The following is a 22,000-nucleotide window of genomic DNA, read 5'->3' as shown; positions in this document are numbered from 1 at the left end:
CCTCCTACATTCAACACCTCCAACAGAAAGCCACCTCCCACCTCAAAGCTGACAGAGTTTCAGCCTGTGACAGAGACAGAGACTGTCCACTGACTCTGTCACACACACACTGGGGAGCACGGCCGCGGGTTTCGGTTCGTCCACGCTGTGAAAACACGTCGGAACAACTTCGGTGCAGACGGACACACAGAAACAAGCCCACTCTGCTTTATATCCCGGTGAAATGTAGCCGCGAGTCTGCGGGGAAAAGTCGTGTTTTTTCATTGTAATGTTCTCGGGTTAATGTAGTCCCCAAACAGGAGAGTAACAGAGAAACATTTATTATTGCACGATGCAGCCTTAAACTGTACGCCGAGCTAAAGTGGACGTGGATTTTCACACCAGCAGTCTTGACAAGATGGAAAGCAGCACTCCTTAGACGACATGATGGGAAAATGGGAGTTAACAATGGTGAGTCTGATTTGATCCGACATCAGTCACTGAATTGTTGTTCTGCTATATTCTTATGTTTTTCCACAGCAACAAACATAATAATCACATTCTGTATTATAAGGCGTGTTGGAGCTGTTTGATTTTTGAATTATGGGAATGTAACATTATACAGTAGTTGGCTCGTGCAGTGGAAATACTACTTAAAGCTCCAGTGTGCAACTTCTTTAGCCAAAACACTGCTAGTGTAGTTACACCCTCACCTCAGGTGAGCCTGCAGAGCTTTGTGAACCAAATATATTTCAACATTATTATTATTATTATTATAGTTATTAATACGACAATATCCTTGTTCTTTTTAAATATGTGAAAGTAACATTAGCTTAAAGTTATTGGTATATTAATGTTATTTTAGATTGTATATATGTATACACATATATGTGTATGTGTATATATATATATATATATATATATATGTGCATGTATATATGCATATGTGTGTGTATATATGCATATATGTGTGTATATATGTATATGTATGTATATATATATATATATATATATATATATATATATATATATATATATATATATATACACATGTTAACAACATAGCGTTAGGCAAGGCCTAACGCTAACGATAAATCAAAGTCTGTACACTATCAAAAAACAACAACAAAACAATAACAACAACAAAAAACAGGTCAATCCAAAAGACTACAGGTATACCGATGGTTGATGCTTGGACTGGTTTTGGTCTGTGTATATCTTTTTAAAGAGCTTATTTCTCTACATGATTTGAATGTTGTTAGCTTGACTAAGTCAAAAATGAACTGATCAGACCTGCTTTTAATATCTGATATGACTCAGTAGAAATGAATTGATTCTGTATCAATGAACAATCATTCAGAGTTGTTGCATAAGCTGCTTCATTTTTCAAAGCTTGTTTAGACAGTAGGCCTATTTAGTTAATCATATGCTCAGCGGTGTGACTCAAAAGTAACATGTTCACACATGAGGAGCACAAACGGTTGCAAAGGTCAAAACTATGACTATGCCTCTTTATTAATTTGCTGTTTTTCTGGAGTCGTCCTGATACTAGGGACGAGGGATATGCAGACTTAATTCCATGTAAGAGGAAGTGTTTCTTTTTTTTTGCATTATATTTTCAGTGTGGAAGAAATAATAAATCAAGGTGATGTAGTTTGTGCCAAAAATTATATCAACAAACATCTAATTTGTGGTTGTTGCCTTTATGCGATCAATATACGTGATGTGCAATAATATTGTTCACTATTAATGAAAACCCATACGTTGACTTACCGATACAGACGCTGAAGGAAAACAAATAAAATGCGTTGTGTTCATTCCAACAACAAGGTTAAACATTCTCTAATATATAAATAACTATCCTTAATGCATGTGTTTTTTCAATCAAAGAACAAAAAACAAAACCAGTTAAATTGTAAATGAATGTAAACAAAATAATAGTTTAAATTTCTAGTGTAAGAGTATAAGGGCGTTGCACTGTGAATTGGGAATTTAAGTAAAATAAATGTCGCTAGTCGGCCTCATTGGGAGAAAATGGTGAAACAAAAACAACATACAGACAGGTAGGAAATCCAGCCACATCGTAGTCAGTTGTTTTCTGTAGAACAGAACAGTGTCAGCAGTGCTCAGTACCACCACCACTACATCACTGACTCAGAGCAACACGACACGAGGCACAATTTCCCATCTGAGGAACAAAAGGGTTTCTGTCATGTTTGTTAACGCTTACGAAGTATAACATGTTTTACATAAAGGCATAAGAGAAGATACAAGTAAAGTAATGTTCACTGTTACACAATGACCACAACATTTCAGAATGGGAATATGTAGGTGTTCGGACTGATCAGCCATCACTGACGGCTGTGGGTATATAGTGAAAACTTGGGCAATTAAAAGTACAATCCCATTGATTTTGCACATGCAGTTTGGTTTGCTTGTCATGATTTCTGCTGTTTTTTAACCACATAAAAGACCCATTGAGATCAACACCTCTTTTAAGGGCATTGGACTGTTTTTTTAACTTTTAATAGGCAATGGGCAGGATTTTTCACCCACACATGGAATAAAAATAGACATATGCTATAATAATATTAATCGATTGGTAGCAGATTTGCAGAATAAAAACACAATGACCGCATGTTGCTCCCTTTGACAGGGCTTTTGTGACACAGCTGCTGTCTTATTATACTACTATGCATAATCGTGTTCTCAAACAGAACAAGGTGCCCAGTATTTGCATTCAATCATCCGCTGCTCCTCTTGTGCACATCACATCAAGTGCTGTTGAGCGTTCAGGAGGAGCTATGGCTGAAACCCTCACTGACAGCTCTCGCTGAGATCAAACATGATCTGCCCGACGCTCTGAATGTATCATGGAACCAGCGTGTTTGAATTACAACCGCTCCGTGCTGAGCGAGCATTCGCAATGTCACAAATAGCATTTGTGACATTTTGGATAATTTCCTCATGTTTTGCTTTTGATTGAACTAAATATTCCTATTTTGTCCATAAACATTGTTAAAAAAACCCTTGAGAAATTCTGGGAACTGGTGAGAATATGCTGAGGCCAGCATATGAAGTGGAGGAACACCTGATAATTATGATTGTTACACACTCACCTGTTTAACCAGTCATTACAGGGATGACGGTGGCTGTGAGTACATGTAAATATTACGTAGTTCTTGCGGTTCATATGAGATCAGTGTGCGTCTCAGTGGTGTTGTGTCACTTGTGTGTGTGTTTGTGTGTTCACTTTGCTATTTGACCATGGAGGACTGCTGCTATTTTTACCCCCTCAACCTCTGACCTTAATGTTGTGACCAGCAGGATTTGCATTTGTGTGACCCGCACTGGTGTGTGTGTGTGTGTGTGTGTTTGTCAAACTCAAAACCTTTAATTTCTACCATCTCCAGAATCCAGTGCAGGAGTGGGGTGAGGAGTTTGAGGACGGCGCAGTGTACCGGGTCACTCTGCGTCGGGAGCCTGCCCCGTCTGCTGCACAAACCAGCGACGCAAATCCGTCCTGCGCTTTTGTCCAGTACCGAACCTGCAAGGTGCGGCGCCTGAAGGCCGCCACCCTGGACCTGCTGGTGAATCATCTCCTCGACCCCAGCTACCAGGAGCAGGATTACAGCAAGATCTTCCTCTCCACATACAGAACATTTACCAGCGCCTCCAAGCTCATAGAGCTGCTCTTTCAGAGGTACGGCTATTTGTTTGACATTTTGATATCTTTGTACAGTAAATATTAGCTTAGCTCTACATAACAGCCTGTCTCTGCACAAAAATCTACCTGCGTCCTCTGAAGCTTTCTTACCAATGGCCTTTAAAGAAGGCCCAGTTTGGTGAACCATCGCTTCTGTGCTTGATATTAGGAAAACATCTCGTGCTCTTGTTCATGCAAAGTCACCATGTTGCATCAGAGGGTTTTTTTTATACATTGTTTCCCTGACAAAGCATTCCCGTCCTCCTGGCTTTGATGTAATAATAAGTGCCTAGCAGGTGCTCATTATGTGGAAGCTTTCAATAACAACAGTTGTGCACTGAGCGGTTTTAGGCTGTGGTTGGCGTGTCTCGATCTCGGGGTTAGCATAGCTGCAGGCCAGGGAAAAATAATAATTAAAAACTTAATGGCTTGAACTGAAGCATCGTGCCGGGTACAGCGTGACATTTTTGAAAAGTCATATTTCTGACACTGTTATTATTGTTACAGAGAAAGTGCGGCCTCAGACCTGGACAACAGTGAATGCTATAGGAGGTAAGTCAATTACTCTTCCCTTCTCAGATTGTTAAAATGGTCGCGGCTCTTTGCCCTGAGCTCGTCTGATGCACGGGTTTCATACATGACAGACAACCCGAGACAATCTCTTGATCTTTGTGGCCCAGTTCAGATCTGATATTTACATGTGGCCTTACAGAGCCAATCACATGTTTCCTGGTTGCATCTCCTGTTAACACAAGTGACTGGATTGCACACAGCCGTCAATGTGTTTGTGTGAGACAGGAAGGAGAGAAAAACACGGTCTATGTTACACTGAAAGGTTATTATGTAAATATTGAATACTGTTCCTTTGATCCTCTTTATTTAAATAACTTTAAACAAAGAAAAGAAGAGAACGTTCAGGTGGACTTTAGTTGACGCAGGTTGAAAATATTTACATTGTTAAAATGTAAAGACTCTTTTGCTGCGTCCCCAGCCCTTTGTTGGCCTTTGTCCAGATGTGGTTGGACGAGTATAATGAGGACTTCAGGGATCCTCCCATGCACCTGCCGCTCAGACTGCTGCTGGATCACCTGAGGATCAGCTCCGCAGTGTACGACAACATACACAGCCAACCCAACTTCTGCTCGTTGGCTGGGCAGGCTGAGGCGCTGCTCAAGAAGTTCCAGAGAAAAGGTGATCCTCCATCTCGTGTCATGATTAACAGTGACGAGGCCCTTGTTTACATGCTGTACTGTCAATGTCAAAAGAGACAAGCTCACTAGTTCTTGACTCCTGCTCCTGCATTCAGAAGCTGAGACGAACGTCAGATTTTCCCTGGGAGATCTGGAACAAGAGGAGGACAGATCTGGTGATGAAGATTTCGCATTTGAAAGCTCTGTAGATTCAGGTGGTGTCATGGATTTCTCCACTGCGGCCATCGCTGAACAGCTCACCCGACTCGATTCTGTACGTGAAAAGATGGATTTTGTTTCCCTTTTACTTACAAATCAGCTGTTGGTTTAAGGCTAATGATATTGTTCTTCGTTGTGTTACAGGCTCTGTTCGTCAAAGTTGTGCCTTATCAGTGTCTGGGCTGTGTGTGGTCACAGAGAGACAAAAAGGAGAACATGTCTCCCACCATCAGGGCCACCATTGCCCAATTTAATGCCGTCACCAACCTGGTCATCATGTCCCTGCTCTGCCAACCTCCAGACCCAACCTCCAGTCCCACTTCCTCCAGCCGGCCTCAAACTAGTCCAGCACAAAGAGCTCGCATCATTGAGAAGTGGATCAGAGTGGCACAGGTCAGTCAAAAAGCCACAGTGACTAAACTTTAGGCTGCATTTGAAGACCTTAAAAGAACCTCATTCAGCCTTTGTTTAAAGAGAACACTTTAAAGGTCTTCGAAATATTTTCTTCTGCAGGAATGTCGTAATTTGAAGAACTTTTCCTCGCTCAAGGCGATCCTGTCGGCCCTGCAGTCTAATGCTGTTTATAGGCTGAGAAAGACCTGGACCGTGGTGAGCAGGTGAGTTTGGCCTTTAGCCCTTTGTCAGGTCTGTTTTCAGCAAATGTCGTGTGACACATATTCTGTGTCAGGTCACAAACACTGTAAGCTATTACAATGTCAAGGACATGTGAAGCCTAGCTCTGTATTTGTCTTCTTTATCATGTGGTCTGGATTGTGATTGTGTTAATTATTTAAGGATTTAATATATACCTATTGACCTGATTTCCTTTTCTCTCTCTTTTTCTTTGTAGAGATAGCATGGCCACATTTAATAACCTCTGCGAGACCTTCCCTGACGAGAACTGTGTTCTCACCAACAGAGAGCTCCTGGGAGAGGTGAGAAGAAAAACAAAAAACCAACATCCTTCATTCAACTCATTGTTTACAGTGTTTACTCTGAGATGCATAGGTCACAAATATGCCCTTAATCACAATCCTTGGATTATTATTATAGCATTTTGTTTATTTTATTTTATTCAGTGGTATAGATGCTATTCTCAGTCTACTAACATAAAACATAGTTCAGTCCCCCAGTTATACAACAACTTGTATAGTTGGCTTTTCTATAAAATTCCACAAGGAAAGCATATGGTTCATGTTTGACACGTCCCTGCACACGGTTTAACGTTTACCAGTGCAATTCAACCTACTTCATCATCTCTTTTCCAGTCTTGGCACAGAACCTGTCAGTAATCTGGAATGAAGGCTCATTAAATCATTAATGCAGCCAGGTGTGGTGTTTTCAGCACTGTTTCTTTTCAGATGGAGTTTGGAAATGATCGTCCTCCTGTACACGGACTCTCCCGATCAATTATTAAAATAATAATTCATTTTTCGTTTCCAGTTAATATTGACAGCGTGTTAATGAGAAACCAGAGGCATTTAGCACATTGTGTACCCATTTTTTTGTTTTTTTCATTCAGTGTCGTCCTCAAGGCGACTGCGTCAGAGACATCTTGTGTCTTGTTACAGTGAAAGGAGTCTTAAGTCAATAGCTGGGCTCACTGGTACACAACAACACAACAACTCTGCTGCTTTATAATTTACAAAAAAAGCTCAAAGACATTCTTCACCAGGAAAAACTCTCTGTTTTGTTCTTCTGCTCTTTTTCACTTGCCATTGTAGTCGAACTGTTGGTTCCCAACCTTTTATGAATCAGCTTTTATCTATGTAAAGGCATGAAATCATACATGTATGTGAGGGTGTTTCCTAACACAGATATCACACACAAAGGCTTGAAAGACATGGATGTGTTTGTCCTCCCTCTGTCACAGGGTAACATTAAACCAGGATATCCAAGTTAATGTGTAATCAACCTTGAAGAAGTTGCTTTACAGGCGACTTTTGCAGTTCTCTCACATGCTTCATTTCAAGCCACCTTGCACATATTTGTGTACATGCATGTAATCCATGGTATAAAAAAATAAACCCATGTGTCTGCAGATGTAACAAACAAAAATAATGTTTGTAGTTTTCCATGTATGTATGCTCCTGTAGCCTTGACCTGAATGTAGCTCTGTCTGACCCTCTATGACAGGACGGAGGCCATGCAACTGTGGATAACATTTCTCCAAAGATATCCAAGCGGTGTCCGATCCCCAGACAGATGGTAAGCTCCATGTCTGGATGAGAAATTAGACGCTTTGAAAACATGAATTGAAGCCCAGTGGGTCTAGCTCAACCGTAAAAAGTTGAGCATCAAAGTTTCTTTTCTAGCCACATCGAATGTCATCCTTTTCATATTGTACAACCGTGAATCCCACAAGAAAGCCGATTACCCTCAGTGTGGGTGGAGTGTCTGTCTCGGGCTTGGTTAAGACCCAAACTTATCTTTAGCTCTGAGAGAGTTTCAAATAGCCCCACGTCACCACGGTTCTAGGATAGTAATAATAGACTAGACTGGGTTCGTTTATGAGTCATAGGCACATTCTCCTGGGCTGTAACATTAACCCACAGTGCTGCAAAGTGGGACATGCGCTATGTGAATGTGGCCAAATCTCAGCCCATTGAATACAGTTTAAAAAAAGAAAAAGAGAGCTAATGCTGGATTCTAAAGACGCAAATGAACAGATCCAGTGACAGAGTGACACATATTACTGTAAGTGTGTTTTATACTGTGTGTTGTTTCTCTGCAGAGCACCTCCAGTGGCGTTGTCCCTTACCTGGGGACCTATCTGACCGTGCTCACCATGTTGGACACTGCTCTGCCGGACTGCGTGCAGGTACTAAATGTCCCTTGAGTCAGCAGCGTCGTGGTGTAATGTTTGACATTCAGTGGTCAAAGTATCAACTGCGCAGTGACATATCTCAAAATATTATAATCGAGTACATATATAGTAGTACTCCATTAACCCCAAAATATGCAGCGGCAGAAAAACTACACTACCACTCAGGTTTTAGGTCAAATTACAGCAGTGAAGCAGCTCCAGTTTAAATGCACATTCTCTGTTCTAGTTTTATTGGACCTCACAGCTGATTTCTTCTCAAACTTGTCGTACCTTACATACAGGGCCTTTCTTTCTGTCTTTTCATCATTTTAAATCACAACAGTTTCACATTACCTCTGGAGGTCCCACAAGGGTCAAGTCTTGGCCCGTTAGTGTTTGATTGTGTTTGAACGTGACACCTGGGCATCACGTTGGATGCTGAATGTGTTTTATTTCTCTGGAACTGTACACCTACTGTACTGTAGGACAGTGAACTGTCAAAAAAGCTTAACTCTAAAACTTCAATAGCAGGGAGAACCACCTCTTTTGTAGAGGTGTGACTCCTGATTGGATAAATAAAAAAAACAAACTTGTCACAACATGATTGTGCTTAAGTACACATGTACAGACAGACTGGTGATTACTATGTTAAAGGAAGTGGTGCTCTTGATTTTAGAAATTGTTGTTTTACCAAACTACTTAATCACAGTCATTTATTTGTAAATGATTAGTCATTTCAGTAAAGAGTTGATATTTGTGTACAATATTATTACATCTTTATTGCTAGGTAAACCTGTGTGTTTTTCAATTATTGGTGCAGTTAATCATTGATATGATACACATAAATACATTTTGTACAATCTCCTCCTTTGACAGGGTGGGCTCATAAACCTCGAGAAGAGGCGGAGGGTGAGTGATAGCCTTTTGTGACATCCTTTCCACAGCTGAAACAAAGTGCACAGATGTTTATATAATGTTTATATAATGTCAGTGTGATGCTGAGTGTGTACAGTGTGCCTGTACTGGCACTGATGTGCAGAACATGGATACCATGGCAAACACTTGGTTGCGCTGTATCACCTTCTGGCAGCTTTTTTAACAACATGAATAACAGAAAGCAGGACACATTGCAGTCCTTTTCAATCTGTTAACTGATGTTTCTCTCTCTCTTTGCCAAAAGGAGTTTGAGGTTCTGTCACAGATCCGTGTGCTGCAGATGTCCTGTTCGCTCTACAACCTGCCACAGCATCCCAGAATTGCTGCATGGCTGCAGGGATACAAGCTGCTCACTGACCAGGAGAGGTGAGATGGGGGAGAAAAATTAGTTCCATAATGTGGTAGTTATACTGTCAAAAATGTTCTTTTTCACTTATATATTGCACACGGGCAGTAAATCATTTCATGTTATCAGTTGAATAATGGAGGCAGATGGAGCACTGTCATAAAAATGTTGTCATTTAACATTTATAACCCCAAAAAAAGCACCTTATTCATGCAATCTTTACTGTATCTGCTTATATTGAAACTATAGTGTGTAACTTTGTAACTTGTAAATCAAATTGTCAAATGAGTTCACACAATACTGATAAAGCTTATCAGCTCCGCATGACACTCTCTGTGTGTTTCTTAGTATATCAGTGCTGAGATCTTGTGTTCTGTGACATTCCTGCGCCGCACACAGGAAGAGATTGAGTTTATGTCAAGACAGCAACTTTGTGCTAGTTAAGTGAGATAACTGCAAACAGGTCGGAGTATGACTGAAGACAAAAAAGAAGCGCCCGTGAACATTCTCAGAAGTCAGTTCTACTGCTCCAAAAACCTGGTTGTTGCTATAAATGTTATTGTCCCCTCCCGCCCCTGTTCTGCTGCTGCTGCTGCTGCTGCTGTATACACACAAGAGCTCCCCCAGTCAGGACTGACGGTATAGCTTGAGATGTTTTCAGGTGTCAAAGCAGACAAATAATGTTGCATCGCTTCTGTTCTATCTCAAACAGAATCAGAATGATGACACTATCAACAATTGCCAAAGTTATGAAGCACATTTTTGACTTTCTGTCTTTCTGGTCTTCACTGCCTTTAATTTTTCCACACTTTAGCCCCCAACAGATTTTCATTGTTTGTGTTTTACTACAGTTATGAGCTGTCGAGACAGCTGGAACCTCCAGTGGACCTGTCCTCGCCAACGCTCTGGAACCACCGCACACTAACTAAAAAACTCTCCAGGTGAGTGCTGTGCTCCGGTCTGCTTTGAATTATGTAAACACACCCACCGCACATGTACTTTATAAATATGCACACAACACGTAGAAACACGGAGTCTGTTTTTCTGTAAGCAAGGCTGCTTCACAGCATTCTATGATATTTATTATACTATTTATAATAAAAAAAATTAAGTTTTTCTATGACACACGCTCAAGTTAACCTCTGTCCTCAGTCTCCTGACAGTTACTGATGGATCTAAGAAAGTGCCTGCTGACCAGATCAGCGTTTCCTCCTCTGGATCCAGTGGATCTGAGATGGATGATCTCTCTTCCCCGAACTCGGCCTGCTCCATCAGGCTGCAGGTAAACAGCTGTGTGTGTGTGTGTGTGTGGGGGGTTTGCGTCTTTGTGTTCTCTCTAATTGTGTCTTTGTCCTTTATGGCACTAAGAGTGGTGTCTCTGTTGAAACCCTCATCTGAAAGGTCTTTGTGCTGAGCACAACATCCTCTATTTACACTTCAAAAACAATCGCCCCATTTTAAGGAGCCAAACAAACCCTAAAGCATTTCCAGTGAGAGGTTCTTTTAAGTGGGGATGCTTACAACATTTTATTTTTGTGCGTGATATTGAAACTGGAATAGAATTTAATGCAGGTTTTACTCAATAATGTGTTGAGTGAGTGACTGAGTTCATCTGACTAAAACAGGACTTGAGAATATGTATCATCTGCAAAAAATGTTGGTGCACAAGTTTTCGCCGCATTCCCTTCGGTGCCATTTAAGGCTCGTCTTCCCATATAGGGTGCAGGTAATTGTTTGTCTTTACTTGTCTAATGTAGTGACTGTACTGACTTTAACGCGACTCCCTGACCTGCACGTTGCATCTACATTAGAGGGCTGCGTTAAGGAGTCGCATGTATATATCTTTACTCGGGCCAGAGTCAGAAAACTATCCTCGGTGCTGTGCGCATGCACCACAGTTTTCCACCATTTGCAAATCCATCCATCTTCTACCACTTTATCCTTTACATGACTGTGGGACCCACTTGTAATCCCTACTATTGCTTGTATACTGGGACAAAAGAAGTCTCGTCAAATGGTGTAGTTGAGTGTCAACTGTAGCTCGACATAACTATGCATGGAAAAGTACTGACTGCTGCACAGTGGCTCAATAGCTTAGTTGTTGTATGTCGAGCAATCATTATCAGAAACAATACAAATGCTTTGACTACACTCCTCATCACTACTCCTTTTGTTGCCTCTCCCTCTTGTATTCTCTGCAGTGCTTTCACAGCTCATGCAACAATGTGTGCGAGTCCTCCTCCTCCTCGTCCTCCTCTTCGTCGTTTTCCCCTTGCTCCTCTGCGGCTTCCTCTCCAGAATGCCCTACGCCATCCAGCTGCTCCTCCTCTGACCGCCGGACAGAAATCTGCCCTCCATGCTCGTCGCAAGGCGGCGCTCGGGCGAAGCCTCTGGCCTCTCACAAGCGCTCGGTGTCCATGACCTCCCTGCCCATGTACAACCGCCAAGCGGCTGACTCGTGCATCGTCCGGGTGAGCGTTGACCTGTCGCAGAAGAACGGCAACATGTACAAAAGCATTCTGGTGAGTGACCGCTCCAGAATCCGACATTTCAGTTTCTTTAACGTGGAACCTATTTGATGAATTGCGTGTCAAAGTCAGGTGGATTTTGAAAGTGAAAGTACAACAGCAGCAGGGAATTATCACATGAGAAGGAGATGACAAGGTGACAATAAAGGGCAATAAAAACATGCTTTATGACATACAGCACCAACATGTCTTTGCTGTTGGGCGGGTGGTGCAACAAAGCATCAAACTTAAAATGAAAATATACTGGCTGTTCCATTGTCATCAATGAATCAAGTATTATATTTCAATTTGACATGTTTCCGTAGTAAATAGATCTAGATATTTACCCTCTTTTAAAGTGTCTTATGGCGCTTTTCCACCACACAGTACCAGCGCGACTCGGCTCAATGCGGCTCAACTCGACTCATTTTAATTTTGCTTTTCCATTAGTGATAGTGCCGGCCACTGAAAGGTCAGAGACCGTCGTCACTGGAAGAGTCATGAGCGCGGCGTCCGTCACAGGAATCAAACCCATCAATTGTAGATCAGTTAAAAAGACTTAAGAATCCACATTTAGCAGGGACATTTCTAAAATCTGTGCTCAGAATCATGCAGGAAGTACTAAACGATTCTGTGAACAAGTCTTTTTAATGAACTGAGTCTAACGATTCAGTTACGCCTGAAAACAAGTGCTTCACAAGTCACTAAAACAACGCCGCGGGAGTTTGATGCAGCCGTGCTGTGACGACTCCGCCCGCGATGAGGAGTCGTAATGGAAAAACGATACCAAACCGAGTAGAGTCGAGCTGTTGCGTGCCAAGTCGTGCTGGAACTGTAGAGTGGAAAAGTGGCATTAGTTAATCACGGAGCTCTTCCTGTGTGTTCAGGTATGTTTCACAGCACTCATGAGTGTTTGTCTTTCACAGTTAACCAGCCAGGACAAAACTGCTCATGTGATTCAGAGGGCACTGGAAAAACATCACCTGGAGCACATGGACTGGCAGGAGTTCACCCTGACACAGGTCATCTCCCACGAGAGAGGTCAGAACACAAAATATTCAACAATGAAAAGAGATTTAGGCGATTAAAAATGTCTTTTAACACTTACTTTTTTCTCTTTTCAGAGTTGCTGATCCCAGACAAAGCAAACGTCTTTTATGCCATGTCCACCGCGGCAAACTTTGACTTTGTTTTGCGGCAGTTCCCCAAAGGCCAGAAGAAACCACTGAAGGCCACGTCGAGCCTCGGGAGATACACGAAGTAGCGCTGACTCCACAAATACTCCACTTAAAGGAGCTAATGGGAATGTTCCTGTAAAGTTGTCTTGATTTTTAAAAGTTGCTCTATATATTTTAATTCTCAGAGATGGGGCCACACTTTATTGCCCCCTTTTTTTTAACATGACGGACTGAAGATGATGCAAAAGCACTTTATGAAGAGGAATGAAGCAGAAGCTAAAATACGTCTGGATTCGAGTTGCTTTAATTTCCCGATGGAATAAACTGGTTAATAATCATAGTATTAATCTAAAAAAGAAAAAAAAAAAACTTGAACTCCAGCCCCCATGCAAGTTTGCTGCCAGATGTCACTTACAATAACTGACGGTATGAAGACACACAGCAGAGAGCAACACACACACACACCCCAACATCAGTGACCTATTTTTCCAGGGACGTTGGGGAAATGACTGGCCCTTTTTTTGTTTTTTACAGCTGGATGCCATTAATAAAACAAGTGTGGAAAAGGGAATATGGGTCAGACGCCGTGTGAGGGATGCACAGTCGCTAATGAACTCCTGCAGGCGGTGCAGCAGGGTGTCAGACACTTGAGATGAGATTCCCCCGCTGTGCTGATGTGCCGCTGCTGTCATCTCAGGAGCAGGTGGAGAGATCACAGCATTCCTTGAGAGTTTCGGCCCAGCACTCTGGTGTCACTTGACATCCATCATGTGTGTCCCACAGCTCTGACTGGAAAGTTGGCATTCCTGAAACCAAAGGTGTAACCATGGCAGCAACAGCAGCAACTTTGATGGACGTGTGATGCGAATCACAACTTTCAATCGTATCTTGATTAGACGAGAAGAAGAGTTGCGTGCGTGTGTGTGTTTTTAGTGTTAGACTTTTAAGAGTTATAATTTTGCAATATTATATGTAATTATTTTCACTTTGGTTCCTCTGTGGTTCACTTGAAATGTGACTTTATTTGATTGACACTTTGTGATGACTCACTAGACTTTAACTTGTGTTCTGATTGATTTACTTTCTTTTTCCAAATTGTATTTAATTTGTTAAATTTTAAAGACGGGAGGTATTTTCTGATCAACACTGATCTTATTTAAATGTTGTTGTTTTTTTTTAAACTTAATTGTATTTAACAATGGTTAAGACACGTGAAGCCCGGATGGTGTTTAAATGGTTTGAACTGATTGATCATTTCACTTTTCACCAATTGACAGCTGCACTGTTGTGAGATCATATTCCCATCATTCAGGGAGCGTTTGCAAAGAAGAAGAGTTGTACAGTGAACAAGACAAGACATCGGGAAATATGGAGTGCTGTTTAAGGGCAAACATAATAGCTGTTGTCTTCGACTCAATTACTTCCTGTGAGTAAACACTTCCCACTTTTACTTCTCCTGATATTGTGCAATACCCCCCCACCCCCCCACCCCATGGCAACTTAAACTTGAACGGATAAAATATCTCGGCTTATAAAGAAAAATGGTATAATGCTCATGTTTTTTTTTAGCAAAGGTAAAGGTCACTGTTGTAAAACAAAATGAATAAACTCACTGGAAAAGAGGCAATATATTTGAAATGAATGGATGAAATGAACTTCCACCCTTTCTAATAAACAACTGTTCTTGTTTATCTGCTTCGTAGCCTGTTGTCATGAATTAAGTCTCTGCATTTTCACACTATCTTTAATAATAAATCTTCTTTATAGCGTAAGAATGTGTACTTCTTACTTATTTTTGAATAAACAACGTCCGACTTCTTTTCAGGCTTAAAGATATTTAGGATATTTTAATGTGGGTGTTGTCCTGGATTAACCAGTAAATTATGGTTATATCTTTTTCACTGCAGCCATTTTAACATTAAATTATTTGTATCCCCTCTGAAATAAATTGAATTGTCATTTAACAAGACGATGACTTTAGTAGTTCTACTTCTGAAAATGTTGCACATAAAAACATTAATTCACACGTAAATTAACACTGTGAATACAAAGCGCAAACGTTTGTAATAGTGTCAGAGATTTATCATTTATCATCTTCATCATTCCCAAACCTTTCATATAACCTCAAACAAATGCAGTTCCACAAATAAACAAAACTGTAAATGATTCTAAAAGAACATAGAGCACCATCTTGTGGAAGTGGAAGTTACTATTGGAATGATACTCTGGATTTAAGTGGGGTTATCTCCAGAGGTGGAAAGTACTGAATAACATTTACTCGCGTTACTGAAACGGAGTAGGTTTTTTTGTGTACTTGTATTTTTTAAAGTCATTTTTAATATGAGTAATTTTACTTTAACTTAAGTATGTTTTTTTATTTAAGTACTGTACTTCGCTATGTTTTAAATTGCATCTGTTATATTTGTGTGTCACCAGAAAGAACCCCAACCTTGTTAAAAAAAGAGTACATTTTAAACAAGCTACTTTTTTATTTTACTTTAAATTGCATAAATTTTTAGACCAGTACTTTTCCTTGTACTTAAGTAAAATGTTATCAAAAATAGTGGTACTTTTACTTGAGTAGAATATTTAAGTACTCCCATCGCTAAGGACAAAATCCAGAGGTAAATTAAAGTATAATTTAACAGAATTATCTTATTTTAGAGGTACTGTTCATTTGGACACAGTCTTCTTATGACGTCATGGTCACGTTTTCGAAATATGAATACAGATAATGAGGTGTGGTCACACACGCGCAGGTGTGACGAATCAACGTTAATGGGCAACATGGCGCAGGAAGCTGTCGCAATAGCTCAGAGCTAACATGCTAGCTCAGAGCTAACATACGTCATTCTGTGCGAGAGCGGAGCAGCAAGAACCTAAGTGTTTGTTTGACTTTTTTTACGCGAAGAAAACATGTTATTAACAAAGAAACACTTAAAACAACATTGGAGGACAGTTCTTCTTCTTCTAATGGAGAATTTACGTTCATCATGAAACATCAGCAGTTCCAGCCATCACGTCATCACAGTGCTGTCATACATGAGGTAAATACCCTTTGAGTTGTCATTAAAAGTTCTAAGGATTTGCTCAAACCAAAATGTTCCCTGAAGTCACGTGTAAAAGTAAAAATAACTCCTCTTTTTACTTAATTAATGAACCATTCCACTTTATGTTAGCTGTTGTTGTAGCAAGTGTTGGCAAATGGACATTAACAAGAAGATTAGACCTCAATATAAATCAGCTGGAGAAAAGTAGATGTAATAATATAACTTTTTTAATATAACAATTCTCAAATTTGAGATGTAATGAAAACAGAATTATCCATAATATCTGGAAAAGACTGATACAGCTGTGTTCTATGACTACCAGTATACTGGAAAACAGACATTTTTACTGTACAGTTTTAGAGACATTTTAAGTTAAATGTTCCACATTGGCACTTTTAATTTTCAAATTTGATTTTTTTTTTTTAATTTTAAAAGTTCTAATGTGAGGCTTTTAACTTGAAATGTCTCTAAAACTGTACAGTAACATGTCTGATATCCTATACACTAGTAGATTTTAATGTGCTGAACACAACTTGAAGAAAACTAAACAATAGTTAACATATCACCACTAGATGGCACCAGAGAACTGCATGTTCAGCTACAGTTGAGCACAGTGTCAGGGAGATTGTATGTACATGGAGATGCCACTCGGGTGCAGCAGTAACCTGTCAGTGATCACTGGGAGTGTTTTGGATTCTTGGCTCTGTTGAGTGTGTGCATGTTTTGTTTTTGACAACAGAAACAGACAAAACAAACCCTGATGTCCTCATTTGCTCTGCACACATTTGAAGTCAGGGCTGCAGCTAATGATTGTTTTCGTGATCAATTAATCAATATGTTTTTTTTTTTTTGTTATTTTGAAAATGTCAATAGTTGTTTCCCAACATGCAAAAAAATAATTGATTTGTCCACAAATCAAATACTTTCAACCCACTGTCAGTGTAGACAGGCATTCAAGCAACGTATTGCTGTAAAATGTTGATTATTGTATTTATTTATTGTTTTATTATTATATTTTAATGTTTCACATGTATGTAAGTTGACATTGAGTGTCTAGAAAGGCACCAACAAATAAAATATTATTTATTGTAATACATTATTGAAGACAATTCCAGATTAATTTTTACTCCGGAGTACAATTTGAAGAATTCTGTTAAAGTGGATTTAAATTTTTTTTATAGAAAAACAACATGCACAGGAAAAACATTATAAATATTATATTGAACACTTGTGATATTGATATTGAGATGACATTTTATTTGTTATTGAGTGACTGTCCAGAGAAATTGGACAATGTTAACATTTAAATTGAATTTAAAGGAGAGGACGTACATTTATGCAGCACTGATATGACGTTGTCTTTGAATGGTGATCGTCTTATAGTCTATAAGTTCAACAGAAAAGCAGATGCCTGCAGCTGCTCATTGTCTCACCTGATCAGAGGATTTTGGTCAGGAAGGATAGAATTAATAGAGCATCTGTTCTCTGCTGAGTGCTGCTGACCTGGTCTATTTACACTGTGTGTGTGTGTGTGTGTGTGTACGTACTTGGCTTAGCAAAGAGATTGTGTTTGGCATCATTCCATGAGGACTTGCCTCGTGGTGTGTGTGTGTGTGTGTGTGTGTGTGTGTGTGTGTGGAGGGGATGCATAGGTCAGCACTCCTGGAGGAGAAACAGGACACTGGCCCTCATCTAATACTTCCTCATGTATAATGTATACTCGCTGATGTCCGGCCGCGAGCTTGGCTGTGTGAAGTGCCTGCCGCCAAGGAAGTGCACGTTATGTCAATGCTGCCCTTGGACATGCGAGATCCAAAATGCTTCTTATCTTTTAGAGCGAGGGCTCTTCAGGCCACGGGAGCCACTCAAGGTCTTATCAGGGTGGAGGAAATCACTTAGAGCAGGTCTCTGCTGAAGACTGATGAGACACAGAGTTTAGCTGTCAATGAAATTGATGGTGTCCACTTCTGTTGACCCCGGTGTGTTCTGAGGAAGTCAGGGGTGTTTCTGTTTGTGGCTGCATACTTTCTTAAAGTCACGTGTGGTCAAGTCACACAGTCTCTCGATAAGTAAGTAAGTAAGGAAGGCCACGTGGTGATACAGTGGCTAGCTTTATTGCCGCACAGCAAGAAGGTCACCGGTTAGGATCCTGATTTGACCAAGGTTCTTTTTGTGTGGAGTTTGCTTGTTCTGCCCATGGGTTTTATCCAGTGTTGTAATATAGCAAAGTACAAATACTTTGTTAGTGTACTTAGAGGAGTTGGTAATGGTCTGTATTTATATAGATCTTTTCTAGTCTTGATGATTTGCTTTAAACTAGAGATTATTTTCATAATTGATTAATCTGTCAATTATTTTCTTGTTATTAATCGAGTAATCTTGTGGTCCTTAAAATGTCGAAAGATGTTTAAAAAAGCGTTGGTCAGTGTTTGTCAATCCTGGAAATGATGATGCTCTCGAATGTCTTGTTTTGTCCACAAACCAAAATTATTCCATTTGAATGATTTCTCTGTTATATGGAGCAAAGAAATGAAGAAAATATTCACAATCAGAAATCTTGTTTTAATTATACCTTCACTTCTAAAACTTAAGTACGTTTTATATCAGAAAATCACTTTTGATACTTAAGTACAGTAAATGTCATAACCTTTACTTAAGTAATATTATAAAAAGTAGGGATGCACAATATATCGGCATTAATATTGGTATCGGCCGATGTTCGTCATTTTTTAACATATCGGCATCGGTCCAATTAGTAAAACTGCGCCGATTTTAACAACCGATGTTTATACCCGTCTAATTGCTGTTTGTGTATGTGTGTCGGGAAGGGGAGGCCATGCGGCATTTGTTTGGGCATATGACAGCGTCAGTGACGCAAGCGCAGCACAGCAAGCGTGTGTGTGTGTGTGTGTGTGTGTTGAGGAGAGAGAATGTCAGCGGTGTGGGCGTTTATTCAGGGTGTCAATAGAAGATACGCGAAAAGCATTATGCAACACTTGCAAAGTCGAGGTAATGCGAGGAGGGTTCCACGTCAAGTCATTCAGTACCACAAATTTGATTATGTCATTTGAAAAACCGCCACCCAGAAGTACACAAACAACGGCAGGAAGCTAATGCTAGTAACATTAGGCAGCAGACAAAAAAGAAAGCAGCGCAGCTGGGACTCGACCAAAGGAAATTCAAATTCACCTTGGATGATTTTCATTCTGTACAAACTTTTATAATCTCAGAAACTTTTTTTTTAAAACATATATCGGTAGATATCGGTTATCGGCCATAGCAGCAATATTAATATCGGATATCGGTATCGGTGGAAATAGTCATATCGGTGCATCCCTAATAAAAAGTGACTGTAACCTCTACCAAAGTCATTTTCTGGTAACATACTAATACTTCCTCCCACTGCCATGAACATGCAGATGAGCTTAATTCATACACTCGGTGAGAGTGTGAGAGTGAATTGTTGTTCATCTGTCTATGTTCACCCTGTGATGGACTGATGACCTGGCGACCTGTCCAGGATGTACTCTGGAGGATAAAGTGGTAGAAAATGAATGACAAAATAAACAAATAAATAATTAAAGAGCCATGATTGAAAGCAACTTAAGCACAGACCAGAAGAAGAGCACAGCATAGAAGAGCCAGCTCCTGCATTTGAAGGACAAGGGACATGAGAATGAACACGTTCAGTGAAGACAGGTGAGGAGTGAAGGAAGCCATCTCTATTAACCTTGAGAAAGCATCACTCAACAGAGGAGGTGGTCCATGATACCAACTCTCAGACACCTACAATGCTGTCCTCAGCTCTCTTTAACAAAGGATCAACGCTCACTCACACACACACTCGACAACAAAAGTGAACTTCAACACTCGCACAATAGCAGGCGACTATATCTCATGTGACGCCTTCTTGACTCGGGTGAGGCTAACAACCTGAAACTAGGTCAGAGGGTGAACGACCTACATTGTGTAGCTAACGACTCTCTTGACAAGTGCACAACCTACAGAGATATACAGAGAAATGAAATGCCTGGATTTTTCCACCAGTTACGCAGAACTGAAATTGATTTATAGTCGATAAGTCTTTAACTGAATTCAAGCAAGTCCAGTTTAGTCCAGATAGTTCCTGAAGATTGTCTCCATGTTTGTTTGTATGTCTGTCTGTGTGTGTGTGTGTGTGTGTGGGTGGAGTAAAACAGTAGAAATGTTCATCGGCACACACTGAGGACTGTCCTGCAGTCCAGTAGAGACATTATTCAGCGGCTTTAACAGCTCAAAAACAACGGAAAAGAGGCATGGAAACGACTGCTTATGTGTGCATATGGTGTGTGAGCGTGCACGCCTATGTGTGGGTTGAGGTCACTGAGTTATTGCCATGTTTTCACAGTTTACATCGACGTTACACATGCCTGTAACAGCTGTAACAAAGGCAGCTCAAAGTGTCATGTGCCGGCTCTGCACACTGTTGATTTGATAAACCTCTCTCAGAGGAGGAGACAGCTTGGCTTTGGTTTGGTTTGGTTTGGGGTGTAAATTGCACTCGTAAGCATCACCCCTACATATTCTGAACAGGATGTAGAATGGCCGTGCCATATGTGTGCACACACACTCGGTGAATGTGCATGCCAGGCTAAATATGAGTCGCCGCTTCCCCCACGGACATGCATGCGTAATGACATGCGCTACATATGGATATTTTGTGCCCACACAAGTTATTCATCGCTCTCTCTATTCTCTCACCTCTGATTGTGTGAGGGTTACGCTCTCGGATCTCACCTCTACTGCATGGAGCCCCCACAGTACCGTTGCTCTATTTTTAGAAGATTTTAATCACATCATCTAAAAATATACAGTATATCATAATGTGGTTCTGGTAATTCTCTAAACTAAAAGTTTGTTGTTAAATTTATGTTTTAATGGAACACTGTAATAACTCTTTATCCAGCTGAAAAAAAAGTCTGTTTTCCTCAGATCAATATTTTTCTGACATTTTATGGAAACAAACAGTTTATTGGGAGTTCTACAACATAAGGTTACACAGGGATCTGGGGCTCTTTAATAAGTGAGAAAGTGCCTTTTTATCTTAGCTTTTAATGGGAATGAATGGGTAAAAAAAAATGGTTTTAACATATTCCAAGTGATTAAAAATATGCAGTACAGTGCTGTCTGTGACAGTGATCACATTTACCATCCTGTGGTACATGTCTGCCGTGCCCTGACCAGAGCTCAGAGGTCTGTTTGTGTTCAGTTCAGATCTGATATCCTGCTCTTATTGTGAAACTGGAAACTTCCATTCAGGTCAGTTTTATCACGATGCCTGTTCTTTGTCACATTCTTGATAAGAAAAACGCACATGGATTTACTCTAACTGTAATCGGTAATCTGATGCAACCTTTATTCATTTATGATCGTGTTCTTTTGCTCGTTAAGTTAACGTCAGCGGTGTCTTTCTTTCATGTCCATGTGGACTGAGCAATGGGTGTGAAAGATGAGTGATAGGAAATGTTCTATGTGAAAGTGAGAGAAGTGGAAAACTGCACTTTAAAGCAGCTTTGAGTGGTCGTCAAGGCTAGAAAAGACTTTAAATACAAACAATTTTAAGGGGCTATATGAAACAGCAAGCCTACACAAAACTATTCCACAGTCTGTTCTATAGTATGTTTTAGCACTGGTTTATTATTTCTGTGTGCCAGGCAGAGACTGAAAGTGGAAGTGTGTCTGTTCCAAGAATCATCATCATCAGCAGCAGCAGCAGAGAATGATCACATGAGTGGAGAGATAAACAACAATGATGGATCATAAAGACGTTATACCAGGGGTGTCAAACTAATTTTTGTTAAGGGGCCACATACAGCACAATTTGATCTTAAGTGGGCCGGACCAGTAAAAATAGTAAAATAATAGCATAATAACCTATGACCCACAAGAACCCCTTTGTTTTTTCTCCTTTGTTTTACATTTAATGAGGGATATTTTTACAAAACATGAAATTTATAAGTGCAATTTCAACAATATCATGCCTAAATGTACTATTTACGCATCATCTATGAAGGCATAAACATTTAGTCACAGGTATCTGGAAT

The 22,000-nt window shown here is 40.3% G+C and overlaps 1 protein-coding gene across 2 annotated transcripts; it reads left to right on the top strand.

Annotated features, from left to right (window-relative positions):
* Positions 1 to 68: 68 nt before the first annotated feature.
* On the top strand, positions 69 to 14,558 carry LOC122785567 (ral guanine nucleotide dissociation stimulator-like 1). 2 transcript variants are annotated; one of them, XR_006362300.1, is made up of 18 exons: positions 69 to 450; positions 3,393 to 3,682; positions 4,193 to 4,237; positions 4,677 to 4,876; positions 4,992 to 5,149; positions 5,239 to 5,487; positions 5,608 to 5,711; positions 5,945 to 6,029; positions 7,231 to 7,302; positions 7,829 to 7,915; positions 8,777 to 8,809; positions 9,081 to 9,202; positions 10,034 to 10,123; positions 10,335 to 10,464; positions 11,384 to 11,704; positions 12,616 to 12,730; positions 12,814 to 13,293; positions 13,402 to 14,558. XR_006362300.1 is itself a non-coding variant. In XM_044051436.1 (17 exons), exons 1-17 carry the CDS (start codon positions 424 to 426, stop codon positions 12,951 to 12,953), a joined length of 2,268 nt encoding a protein of 755 aa, XP_043907371.1. In that variant the 5' UTR covers positions 69 to 423; the 3' UTR covers positions 12,954 to 14,558. The 2 variants fall into 2 exon arrangements, 1 of the variants encoding a protein (XP_043907371.1); XM_044051436.1 differs by having other exon boundaries at positions 12,814 to 14,558.
* Positions 14,559 to 22,000: the final 7,442 nt, after the last annotated feature.

The sequence above is a fragment of the Solea senegalensis genome, linkage group LG19 (genome assembly GCF_019176455.1).
Source record: "Solea senegalensis isolate Sse05_10M linkage group LG19, IFAPA_SoseM_1, whole genome shotgun sequence".
Lineage (NCBI taxonomy): Eukaryota > Metazoa > Chordata > Actinopteri > Pleuronectiformes > Soleidae > Solea > Solea senegalensis.
This window is presented reverse-complemented; position numbering and strand designations above follow the sequence as displayed.